General features: G+C 43.4%; 1 protein-coding gene across 9 annotated transcripts in view; it reads right to left on the bottom strand.

The window, feature by feature from the left end:
- The window catches only part of ZNF462 (zinc finger protein 462), a 109,178-nt gene extending 95,865 nt beyond the window's left edge, over window positions 1-13,313 (bottom strand). For 2 of the 9 annotated variants that reach the window (XM_089779159.1, XM_089779157.1), the window contains exon 1: window positions 12,050-12,251. In XM_089779159.1, coding sequence (XP_089635285.1) covers window positions 12,050-12,242 — 193 coding nt within the window. In that variant the 5' untranslated portion in view covers window positions 12,243-12,251. Of the gene's footprint in view, window positions 1-10,230; window positions 11,004-11,356; window positions 12,022-12,049; window positions 12,258-12,370; window positions 12,479-12,618 lie in introns of those variants that run through there. The other 7 variants (XM_075931368.2, XM_089779158.1, XM_075931371.2 and 4 more) reach the window with 6 other exon arrangements.
- Between the last annotated feature and the right edge of the window lie 329 nt (window positions 13,314-13,642).

Genomic DNA, 13,642 nt, shown 5'->3' with positions numbered 1-13,642 from the left:
GGAAGGGGGCGGGGTTTGTAAAAACGTGTATAACCCATGGGTTATATACGCTAATTTACGGTACATCTGAGACTAGAGGATCAGTCAGCACAACTGGAAGTTCAATTGAGTGGTAGCCCACTGGTGCGAAATGATAAATAGTAAATCTACAGAACTCTCCATCCAAGGATCTCAGAGTGCCTAACAAGCAATGGTCTGGATTCTGCCACTCACACACACAATGAAGAGTTCCTTACTCTGAAGATATGCCAACTATTTCTATTTCACCATGAGTAAAAAGTGGACAGAATCTGGCCCGATGAGCTTAGCCTTTCATTGTCCCTGTTTTTTAGATGGTGGGAGAGAGAGAGTTGAATAATTAGACCAAAACTTCCAGACACAGCCACTAATACCAGATTTCTCTAGTTTTGTGTACCAGGCCAGAGATCACTTGATCCCAACTTTCAGAGGCACTAAGCATCAACCATTCCAACTGAGGCTGATGAGAACTATGGCACCTCTGGAAAAAAAACAGACCTAAAAGGTTAATATAATATGGAGAAATACCTATCTCATAGAACTGGAAGGGACCTTGCAAGGTCCTTGAGTCCAGTCCCCTACTCTCATGGCAGGACCACGTATCATCCCTGACAGATTTGCCCCAAATGGCCCCCTCAAGGATTGAGCTCACAACACTGGGTTTAGTAGGCCAATGCTCAAACCACTGAGCTATCCCTCCCTTGTTGCAACTTGAGCACACGCCAAAAAAAAAGTGTGGCTACTTCTGAAATTTAGATCACAAATAATTGGCCCAGATTCTCATTGGCAGTGCTGGGAAGGATAATTCATGTTTGACTTATAGCTCTGTGCCTTAACCATCATCCCTCCACATGATCTCACAAAACTATAACAACGTAATGGCCATATTGGGTCAGACCAAAGGTCCAGCCACCTGAGTCTCCTGTCTGCCAACATTAGCCAATGCCAGGTGCTTCAAAGGGAATGAAGAGAGGACAATCAAGTGATCCGTCCCCTGTCGTCCAGTTCCAAGACCTGTCAGTCAGACACCAAGAGCATGCAGTCGCATTCCAGAACCTCTTAGAATTCCATTGATGGACCTGTCCTCCATGATACCTACCCTTGGTGAACTTACCTAGGTCTTTTTTGAACCCTGATACAACTTGGGCCTCCACAACATTCCTTGACAGAGTTCCACAGGTTGACTGTGTATTGTGTGAAGAAATACTTCCTTTTGTTTGTTTTAAGTGTGACCCTCTAGTAACAGAATCAATAACATTTCCTTATCCACTTTTTTCCACACCGTGAATAGTTTTATAGACCTCTACCACACACCCCTTCAGTTGTCCTTCTTCTACATTGAACAGTCCTAGTCTTTATAATCTCTCTTCATCTGGAAGCCACTCTGTAACTCTAATTATTTTTGTTGGCCTTCTCTCTATTTTTTTCAATTCTAATATATCTTTTCTTAAATGAGATAAACAAAACGGCACACAGTATTCAAGACCTGGGTATAATGTGGATTTAAATAATGGCAGTATGATACTGGAAAAGTAAAGCTTAGGAATGAAGCTGAGCATCTTGAAAATGTGTGTATTTAGCAGCATGTTGTGAGGATGTGAGACACGGGTGATAACAAAAGATTTGAAGAGAAGGATATTGGCATTCGAGAGGAGTTGTTCTAGAAAGATCCTGAGAATAGGATGGATGCAGAAGGTCACTAACGAGGAATTATATAGGAAGATACAGCTGAAAGAGAACCTACTGCAGAAGGTTATACAGTGGAAGTTACAACTATTCGGGCATATCTGCACAATGAATGACAAGCAAAAAGTTAAGACGCTGATATTCAGCTTAATGGATGGTCCAAATAGGAGAGGCAGACCCCACAGAGAATGTGTAGATGACATAGTAGATTGGTGCAGAGCTAGTCTACAGAAACTAAGCCACTCCGCACTGGACAGGGAAAGATGGAAGGAAATAGTGAGGGAGGTATTGGACACCAATGGGCATTGAGCCCATGGTTATTGATGATGATGAGTATGATATTGCCAGCTTTATTATCTATCCCTTTCCTCATGGGTCCTAACATTGTCAGCTTTTTTGATTGCCACTGCACACTGAGCAGATATTTTCAGAGAACTATCCACAATGACTCCATCATCTTTTTCTTGAGTGTAACAGGTCATTTAAATCTTATTATTTTGTGTGGATAGCTGAGATCATGCTTTTCAATGTGCACTATTTTCCATATATCAACACTGAATTTTTGTTGCCCCAGTTTCGTGAGATCCCTTTGAGATCACTTCACTGTCAGCTTTGAACTTAACTCTCTTGAGGAGGTTTGTATCATCTGAAAACTTCTGTGTTTACCCCTCTTCCCAAGTCATTTATTAACATGTTGAACAGCACTGGGCCAAGTACAGATCCTTAGGGGACCCTGTTATTAACTGACCACTGACAAAGGAAATCTTTATTTCCTGTCTTTTAACCAGTTACTGGTTAAAAGAACTCTAACAGATGGGGGGGGGGGGGGATAAGAGACATGATTTCACTTTGCAAAAGGTTTGTTGATGCTTCCCCAACATATTGTATTCATCTATGTAGCAGATAATTCTGTTCTTTACTATAATTGCAACCAGTTTGCCTGGTATAGGAGTTAGTTTTATCCACTTTCAGTTGCCAGGTTCACCTCTGGAGTCTTTTTTTTTTTTCCAATTAACATTATATTAGCTATCCCCCAGTCCAGAAGTTAATTTAAGCAATAGATTGCATGCTACAGTTAGTAGTTCTGCAATTTCATATTGGAATTCCTGCAGAAGTCGTGGATGAATCTGGTCCTCAGAACTTATTACTGTTTAATTTATCAGTTTGTTCCAAAACCTCACTACGGATACCTCAACTGGGACAGTTCCTCAAATCTGTGCCCTAAAAAAATAGCTCAGGCGTGGGAATCTCCCTCACATCCGTAGCAGTGAAGACTGCTGCAGAAAATCCCTTTAGGTTATCTGCAATGGCCTTGTCTTCCTTGAGTGCTCATTTAGCACCTTGATCAAAAGTCCCATGATTGTTTTGCAGGTTTCCTATTTCTGATCTACTTAAAAAAAAAAAAATCCCACACATACATTGGAGTGTCCTCTTCACTGACAGGTTAGCAGAAACCTTCAGTGAATGGATCAATTTCACTAGTTATTCTAGAACTTTTGTTTAGCCCAAGTTAGGAAATGTGGAATTTTTGGAGCTGTCAATTTTAAATTAACAACAGGAGGAAGGAGGCAGAAAGGGAAGAGGGAGAATATCTTTACTTTTCCTTTAGTTTCTGCACCAGACAGCTGACTTCGGACATTCAGACTACAATGAGCCTTTTATTAATGATCCCTTTCCCAGCTAAACACTAAATTAAAGTCTTCAACAGACAACTAACATTCAAGAATTAAAAGATAAATATACCCCACTCTGCATGTAAAACAGCACTGATCTCTTGCCCTGGATCTCTAGGCCCACAAACCCTTGCATCTTAGCTCTTTGGGGTACCTTTTTCAGCAATACTTCCAACGTTTTCCTTTGCACCTAGAGTTCAGGATTTTGTTTTCTCTCCCCGCCCATCTCCAACGTGCACACAGTTCCATCTTGGCCAATAATCAGAGACATGTTACCAAAATGTGGAAGTGAAGTCTTTTATGAGCATCCTACAACAAACCATCATGATTTCAATCCAGTAGCTTTGCAATCAATGTCCATTTTGTCGTATTCCAGCGGTTTTGGCCCATTTAATCTCCATCCAGAATATTCAGGGAAGTAATTCTTACCTTGACCTGTTATGTCATTTCCCTCCCTCCCCCAAAGTAACACAGTTTGACCCAAACAGGCACAAGAGGGAGAGGTGGCTGCTTGTTTAACTGGTGCAGTGAAGTTCTTAATGTCCAAAAGATCATTGAAAAAGATACTCTGTGTATGTCAGAAAATTCCATTTTTAGTATATTTCAATAAAGTCTTCCTGCATTATCACCGGCACAGATTTCTCTGAGTCTTCCTATCTCATTCTGCCTCTTAACATCTGCTTTGTTTTGTCTCACAAATCATTCTAATGCCTCTCTACCCCACGCAATTGCTCTATTACCAGCAAGTTTCCACTACACATAATTACGGCATGCCTTAGCCTACTTTTCTGTTGGCTGCACAGCCCTGTCTATTTTCTACTTGTGCTGATGCTCCCGTTAGCTTTTCCTGACACTCTAATCCTTGCATCCTTTGAAGGCCTTATTTCCTCTACCTTGACAGCAGCTGGGATTCTAATTCGCAGGTCCCTTCCAAAGCTTTTCATTAGCAATAGCAACGCAATGGTTTAAACATCCTATTTCTTAATCTTCAGGTCAGGGTCGAAGATGTGCTTGTGAGAGGTCTTGCAAACATGGCATATTATACTGCTACCCATTCCTTTTCTTAGCAATTGGAAAATTATTAAACTGCATACATACAGCATTCATCAGAAAAGGGAAAAGGCAGATCCATAATGCTGAAGGTTAATTGTTCTCCATACCCACAAGATCCTGGGTCAGTCCCATAGCCTTAGGCGCAAACTTAACAATTCAGTTTTACCTTCCTCCCAATTCAGAACATAAGCATCATCCCACAGTAACAACAGGATTCTTAAATTGACAGGCCTACTCCCTTGTGACGTTGCTGGTCAGTCAAGAGCATTGGTGGGCAACCTGTGACCCACAGACCATGTGTAGCCCAGTGAGATTCTACATGTGGCCTGCAAGACATCTGGTTGGCCATTGTGCACATGCAGAGTTGCCAGATTCCTCCGCCGGTTTCCATATTCATAGATGTTTTCCTACAGGTATTACCAGGGCTTGTCAAACGGCAGCGAAAGCCACTCGCCAGCCCCGCACTGCACATGCGCGTGCCGCCGGTAAATGGGGCGCGCGGCTGAAATCTACTCCCCATGGGCGAATAGATACTATAGTTTGTCAAGCCCTGGGTATTACCCAAGTGACACGCACTCAAAGCCAGTTAAGCCAGGTGCGTGTTGATTGCACCCAACATTGAGTGTGAGAGCTGTGCGCTCCCTCTGCGTTCAACCAAAGTACTGCTACAGTTCAGTCGGCACCACTGGCAAATTCTAGGTAAACAAGCACAGTTAGCAAAGCTACCCAATCTCGGAAGACTGCCCTGGTTATAAAGTCTCACAAGGGTGGCCGTGTTAGTCTGTAACTTTACAAACAACTAGTAGTCCTGCGGCACCATAGAGACTAACAAAGGGTATGTCTACACTACCACCCTAGTTCGAAGAAGGGTGGTAATGTAGGCAACCGGAGTTGCAAATGAAGCCCGGGATTTGAATTTCCCGGGCTTCATTTGCATGAAGCCGGGCGCCGCCATTTTTAAATGTCCGCTAGTGCGGACTCCGTGCCGCGCGGCTACACGCGGCACGGACTAGGTAGTTCGGACTAGGCTTCCTAGTCCAAACTACCGTTACTCCCCGTTTCAAAGACTAGTTTCTCCTCTAGTTACTCCTTGTTTCACCATTACTCCTCGTTTCACATTTCACGAGGAGTAACGGTAGTCCGCACTACACGCGGACGGAGTCCGCACTAGCGGACATTTAAAAATGGTGGCACCCGGCTTCATGCAAATGAAGCCCAGGAAATTCAAATCCCGGGCTTCATTTGCAACTCCGGTTGCCTATATTACCACCCTAGTTCGAACTAGGTTGGTAATGTAGACATACCCAAAAATACACAGAAGCATGAGCTTTCATCAGATGATTAACACATGATTCTATATATTTTTGTTAGTCTCTAGTGCAACAGGATTACTCATTATCTTGGTTATGACAATCTTGTGGCTCACTGAGATGAAAGAGGGCCATTCATGGGGCTCCACTCATTAGCCTATGTTGCCCATCACTGACCTAGAGCTATTGGATTTTCACTACATTAGCCTTGAAATGGTTACAACCTAGTTAATTTTTCCATAAGTCCTTCCTAATCACCGATGACATTGTTGCTGTGACTACAGCTCTTTGTCCTGGACATATTATTGAGTTTTAATTGATAGAAGGAACATAGGCGACTCCCCATCTGGGAGCAATGGCCTTCTCTTGCCTGTGTTCTCTTTTGCCCAAATAGCCCCCAACAACTCAGCTTTCTGGAGGGATTTTCCTAGCCCACCCACCCTTTTCACAAAATACTAAGTCTTTACAACACCAGCCTCACCCCAGTTCCATCACAGAATCATAGAACACTAGAACTGGAAGGGACCTCGAGAGGTCGAGTCCAAACCTTTGCCCTCACAGCAGAACCCAGTACCGTCTAGACCATCCCTGATAGATGTCTATCCAACCTGCCCTTAAATATCTCCAGAGATGGAGATTCCACAACCTCCCTAGGCAACTTATTCCAGTGTTTAACCACCCTGACAGTTAGAAAGTATTTCCTAATGCTCAACTTAAACCTCCTTTGATGCAGTTCAAGCCCATTGCTTCTTGTCCTATCTTCAGAGTCCAAGGAGAACAATTTATCTCCCTCCTCTTGTAACACCCTTTTAGATACTGAAAACCACTATCATGTCCCCTCTCAGTCTTCTCCTTTCCAAAATAAACAAGCCCAGTTCTTCCAATCTTCCTTTGTAGGTCTTCATGAAGCCCCTTCAGGGGCCAACTCTACATCTTCATCTTGCATGGTTTCACCACCACAAGCAGATTCTCCATAAACACTGGAGTTTTCAGCAAAAGGAGAAAAAGGTAGATCAGAAGACATCGCTTTTTGTTGTTCTTTCCAGGAGTAACATTCAATGAATTGAAAAAAACAGCATAGGTTGTATGCAGTGAATAAATACCACGTAGTTATGACTTTCCACAGTGGAAGGCAAGTCTTTCCAAACACAGCTTAAGAGAAGCTTCTTCATTTAGCAATTAGGCAAGAACAGCTTGAGGATATTGCAATAATAAGACAGTGCCCCAAGCTGAACAAAGCAGTCCTACCACTGAAAGTATTCTTGTTGAAGACAGAATTCAGTAAAATAAAAACCACAGACTAGCCTAGATACCTTGAAGTACCTAGGACATGAACTCTTTTTTCCATCTCTCATAGCTTCTCTAATGTTGTGTTTACACTGCAACACATAACTTCACAGAACTCTAAGACAACAATGACAAAACATTAAACCTTGCAGTCTTCTTTCCAAAGTTGACAGAAAAAAAAAGAAAAATAAAAAATAATCTCATTTGACTCCTACTCCCCACCCTGTGTGTGCAGCCTCCCAAACATAAGCTGAGTAGACAAAAGAATGCTTGCAAAACACAAGGCATAAAGGAAGTCTGAATTCTTATAAATCAAGTCCCCTCATTTGGAAGCTTCTACTAAGCCCTTTTCATTGCAACCAACAAGATAATTATCATGAGTCGAGCTATCTCCCTTCCTCCCCCTTTTTCTTCTTTCAGCACTGGCATACAAACCAAGCTATTTTAACTTCTTTCCTGTTCTCCCAGTTCTTCTGGAACATTTTATTTTCAACAGTCAACTTGTTTGGAGAAATGCCATGCTGAAGTTCAACCATTTACAATGTTAACTGTGTCACTGCCAGCTGCTGAAGATGCATCACAGCACCTTCTCCATCCCACCCTTGGATCAAAGAATTTGTTTCCCTTAAGTCTGAAATATTTTAGGACATTTAAGCAATCTAACTCTGATCTCGCCCCTTTTATTTTTTTACTTCAGAATTACCTTCTCACATCGAAGAGCAAAGTGGGCTCCGTAATGCCCAACCGTCTTTAGTTAACACTTTCAAAACTCGTCTTCAAACCCCAGGAGTTCATATTACATTTTACTGTTATCAGAAAGAGTTCCAAAGGAATCATTTCCTTTCATCTGTAGGACACTATGGATACACCCCGGTGTTTGGGGACATACTGATATTTAGACTGATGGAAACAGATCTCTCTATGGAAGCCACCAACTAGAAGTTCAGAACCGAATCCACTCCCTTCAACAATGAACGAAAATTATAGAATTATGTCAGTGGAAGAAGACTTTGAACAGTTTATCACATGTATTCTTTCAGTCCATGAGCACCTACTGCAGCCTTCCAGATAAATATTGCTATAAGGCTTCCTACCATGGTGTGACCCAAGTATAGCACAAAGCTTAGTAAAACAAACTAAGTTAAAAAGACACAAAAACTTAGTATGTGCTCTGCAGACTTTTCCTGATCCATCAATAAAAATGGATCCTCTTACTCACAACTACTCTACCTCCCAAAATTACTCTTTGTGACATTTTAGCTCAATTAAGTGTTGTTATTCTTGGTTAGTATACAAGTAGGGGAATATTTTTCTTCCTTGAGTTTGATCAATTATAGATTTATATTAGGACAAAGCTGGTTAAGGAATATTAATTACATAGTTATTTGCCAGTGTTACAGATTACATCCTTCTTCCACAGTTTGAAAGCTACAAAGTAATGTTCTTAAACTCAATTTGATAAATGACCTGCAATAACATGCATAGATGGTGTTAGAGTAGAACAGAACGATCTTAATTCTTATTGTAAAGCTACACTTGCTTATAGAAAGTCCATATAACCATCATGGGAGTAGCTTTTTGCTCACCCTGTTTCTGAGAGTTCAGTATTTCAAGAAGTATATCTTTGGTTTTTTGGAATAACCTTCCTCAAACTGTAGCTTGACCTATAATAAGATTTTAGTTCTTCCTATTTCCTTGCTAGTGCTAAAATTAAACTGTCCATTCCTTAGGGCCCAACATAACATCTACCAGATGTCAAAGTATCTATGTGGAGCATTTTCTCCTAACACTTATCAGCCATCATCACAATCAGCTAATGGCTTCCAAATACCAGTTTTCCTTTCAGTCACAAACCAGCACTGTAACATGATTAAATCTCTTTTTAGCTTTACTGAATAATGATAAAACACACCCTCCCCCCCCCCAAAAAAAATATTATACTTCTGCTTGTGAGTGTTCTAGTTTCCATATCAACCAACCCATTTTGTACTCACATTAGATTGTTCATAGTCTGAACTCATTTTATATATATGTATACACACACATGAATACTTTATTTGTCCTGGATAATGAAACAGCATTTCTTCTATCAACTTGAAATATTCACTAGTGCTTCTTTTTACATTTCGTATTCTTCAACATCATAGCTCCAAATGGCAAGTACTTTTATTGGGTGTGTGATGAATTATTGTTTTAACCAAGGAACAGAGCACTGACCTCAAGAGAACAACTGTGTTACCCCTCTAAGAAAATAAGACCTGGATTACTGAAGTTACTTTACGGTTAACCACTTTTTCAATACTGATCAAGCCCATTTACTGTTATACAAATTTCAGTTCCATCTTGAAAATATCTAAGGTAAGTATCTTCATTAGCAGGAACATTGTTGTGACCATAAGGCCCTGTTCACCCAAACGTGAAGAGTGTTATGTGGTATTTTACATTCATAGTGACTAATTTAGGATTTTCTACAGTAAGCTACAACATGTAAAGTCAGCCCCTCCCCTCAAGGTGCCTCTTCTTAATTCTCATACCTACTGCAGAAGGATAACACTTTTCACATTCAATAGCAAAGGACTTAAGCTCAGAACAAACCATATGCCCCTTTGTTTTCTCTTATTTTAGAAACTCGCAGCTCTTTTCGCTTTGGAATGTATCTATCTAAGAATAGTTTCAAAAGTTATAGGAATGAGAGAAGGATAATATGGACCAGAACCAAATTTATGGAATTAAATGAGGACATTTTCATTTACTTCAATGGTCACTACATCAGGCTCATTATCACTGATCAGACAGCAAGGAGATTTTCCTTGTCTCTCATTCAGTTTCAATGTAACCTTAAACATATTTGAAAGTAGTGTTCCAACAAGATTCATCCCACAAAGGTACTGTTCCACAGAAAGACACAGATGTGTGCACCATTTCAGGAACTGAGCAAGACATTACTGGCATCCAGAAATCTAGAACCACACCACTTAACATGTCATACATTGAATGTATTCTACTTTTTTTTCCCCCCCACACACAAAAAAAGGAAGTGATCAAGAAAGCTTTTTATATCCTTCTCACAGATGGACTCCCCAAGTTCTACTCCAACAACTGCCATCTCCAAGCATTTTGTGTGTATTCTATCCTAAAACCACCATATTCCTTTCTTGAGCTCTTCCAAATATTCTGTACACCATACAAAGCAGATTACTCACACATCTCTACTTGACCCATGTTTTCAGACTGCATACTGTCGCTTCTTTAAATGCTGAAATGTTTCAGGATTCCAATTTGCCCTTTTGAAGAACTGCCTAAACTCTGTAACCCATCTGCAAAGCAAGGCTGGTGGGAAGGGAAGAGGGTGATGGAAACAGCTGTCACTCTCTTTTAAGGCTGTCCTAGACTATTGCATATAAAAAGGTGAAAATAAATAAGCTTTGAAGAAATACGCTATTGCCCATCATGGTTTTAAAGATCTCAGGTTTCCATAATGACATAAAAAATAAATCCAGAACACCAACATTGCTAGACAGTTTCAGAAATAAACATTTTTAAGACACAGAACATGTGAAAGTTGTGGGATGTTTGCAAGTCAGACAACATGAAGAAAAAGAGAAACTGTTTCTTTTCTAGTACCTTAAGAAACTTCAACTTCCAAGCCAGCCTCAGGCCACCACTAAAAAGCTTTGTGGCATGATAAACATGTAACCAAATTAGTTGACTAAAAAAAAATTCCATTTTAATGTATCCAAAAGAAAGAATGTTGCTGTGCCTCAGAAGCAAAAATGCTCGGTAGAAGGCCACCAACCACTTCCTTAGCACCTTAATGACTGACATTGCATGGAGCTCTGCAGAAGAACCTGAGGAGCCACAAGCCATAGAGACTTACCTCCAAATATTTAAGAACAATGAGGTCTTTGGCCAACTGAATCAACATCTCAAATCCCATGAAGTTCAACCAGCAGAAAAATCTAAAAGGTTGACTTCAACATGAAAAGCAGAGCAAAGGGGAGGAAACCAAAACCCAAAACAAACAAACAGACAGACAAAAAACCTTAGGATGTGTGTCTCTGTGTGGAACAGAGTCTAAGAAATTCCTGCTGTTTCCTTATTCAATGAAGTCACAGAGAAGAGCCATCAAAATGTTGCACACTGAAAAACTGAAGAACCCTTCAGGGGGAAAAAATAGCCTAGGATTAAGCCAGCCAGAGTCAGCAAAGCTTCAGAAAAAATGGAGAGGCATCCACTTCCCATCTCAGCTTTGTCTACTGGAAGCCTGCTCTTTCTCTCTGTCTCTCTCCTCCATTTTCTGGTGGAGCTACAGAACATGACATGGCTTACCTGACTCAGATCACAGCTCTCTGCCAAACTAGTCACTTCCTCTTAGACATGCAAGCCGCTTCATGAGACACACACACACACACACACACACACGAAAAGCAGCAGCAGCAGCAAAGCCCCCAAACTTGAAGGTCTTCCCAAGTGGCTGACATTGAAACAAATGAAACTTTTGTTTGTCTGTTCAAAAAGAGGGAGGGATCCTATCAGAGCCCATCTCTAGGGAGCTCCAGGAGGGTCTGTCTCGCTCTGTGGAGGGTAGAAACTACACTGCTAAGAGGGAAAAGAAAGGTTACTCCAGGAGACATAAAAAGCTTGGAGACTGTGTCTGCATGGGGGGGGGGGGAAGCTTTGTGTTGTGGAGTCTGGACTGGAACCAAAGCAGACAGCTTGCAAATGGAGGACAGGGAGATAAAGGAAGGGAAAGGGAGAGGAGGGAAAAGCTGCTGGGGAAGAGGGGGGAGGCTCTTTCTTCCCTGTGTGGCTGGGAGACAGAGACACCCGGGGAACTGAGCAAGAAGTGAGGCTCTTTCCTCCTCCTTTCTCTCTCAGAGGAGAGCAGGAGCGAGTGTAATGGCTTCTCCTCTCCAGCTAACGCTGTCCTCCTCCAAGCAGCCCCCTTCAGAGCCCACCAGCCCCCCTCCCCCGGACACCCCCACATCCCAACTTCAGGAGAGGGAGGGGGGAGGCAAATACCTGGGCGAGGGACCAGCGTGGCACCAGGGGAGGAGGCAGAGGAGAAGGCAGGAGAGAAAGGGAAAAGAAAGAGGTCACCCGCTCGCTTGGGTCGTGCCAGCACGTAGCTTTTCTCTCTCCTCTGTGCCTCTCTCCCGTCTCTGATCCAAGTCCACCCACCCAAGCCCCATCCAGCCCTAACACACACACGCATCCCTCCATCCCCCCCAGCCCTGCTGAGCGCTCACTTATCGCCCCATATTTCTCTCCCCCCCCCCTTTAATGCAACAACAACAACAAAAAATTAATTAACCGCCTTCCTCCTCCCACCAGCACCAGCACCTCCTCCTCCTCCTTCTCCTCCTCCATGCAAGAGAGACTTCTCTCGCTCGCTCGCGCTCTCCAACAAAACACCCCCCCTCGCCTGGCTTTTCCTCCTCGCCTTCCTCCCTGGGCTGAATGAATGGGCTTCAGAGGAAGAAGGGGTGGTGGAAAGAAAGAAAAGGAAGGGGGGCAAAAAATCCCAGGCGAGCGCCAGATGAGCTCCCCAAAGCCCACCCCGGAGATGGATTTTAATGGCATGAACTTACAGTAGCGTCCCGACGCTTGCTGCTTGCTTGCTCGCTTTCTCCTCCTCCTCCTCTCGGTCTAGCTCTTCTGCTTGTGATGGTGGTGGCAGTGGTGGGGTGAGACTCATGTGCTCCTTGCTAGGTCTCAGCCATGGAGGATCGCCATCTTTCCCTGCTTTTTTTTTCCCCCCTCTCCTTCACTGCTGCAGCTGCAAGATGACCTGAGATATCCGTCTCTCTCTCTCCCTCTATGTCTCTCTCTGAATAATGAGCAACCAGAGGAGAGAGAGAGAGAGAAAGAAGACAATCTCTCCTCTCCTGCCACACAAAACGCAAGAGCACCAGGGGGTGCAAGAAGCCTTTCTAACAACAACAACAACGTGGAGGGGAAGGGGAGGAAAAAGAAGAGAGAGAGAGAGGGAGAAAGAGAGAAGGAAAAGGCGAAGAAGAGGCAGGGGAAAGGGAGGGGAGAGGGGAAAGAAAGAGATGGAGGAGGAGGAGGAGATGCTGCTGCTGGCAGAGGTGGTGAAGATGGAGGAGATGAAGAGGAGGTTATAAAGTTAAGGCTTGGGACATGGAGTCACTCAGAGGCCAGCTAGGACGTGGAGGGGGGCGGGGGAGGAAGGAGGGCGGAGGAGAAGCCGATCTGAAGAGCTTTCTACTCCAAACTGTTGCCTTCACACCGCCTTCTGCACAGGAGCCCTGCAAAGCCCGGGCGATGCTGAGCCAGCCCGCTCAGCCAGATCTTGCCTGCTGGGTCATAGCTTTCTACCAGCCATGGCACAGCCCGGCTCCTGCCTGCAGATGTGCCCCCGAGCGCCTGCCCCCCCCGCCACCTCCATGGAGAGGCTAATCTCCCCGGAGCAGGGCCAGGCACATAATGGCCAAGTCTAAAACCCAGATCCTCCACGTGGTTGGTGTTTAATCCCCCTCCCCGTTCCCAGCGCGCGTTGGCTGGGGGAGGAAAGGGACCTGAATTGTCCATTTCTGGCACGTATTTTGAAGTCTCCTCCCGGAAATCCAGGCTCTGCCGTGGCTAGTTGTT

This window comes from Pelodiscus sinensis, chromosome 6 (assembly GCF_052426305.1).
Source record: "Pelodiscus sinensis isolate ZL-2025 chromosome 6, ASM5242630v1, whole genome shotgun sequence".
Lineage (NCBI taxonomy): Eukaryota > Metazoa > Chordata > Testudines > Trionychidae > Pelodiscus > Pelodiscus sinensis.
This window is presented reverse-complemented; position numbering and strand designations above follow the sequence as displayed.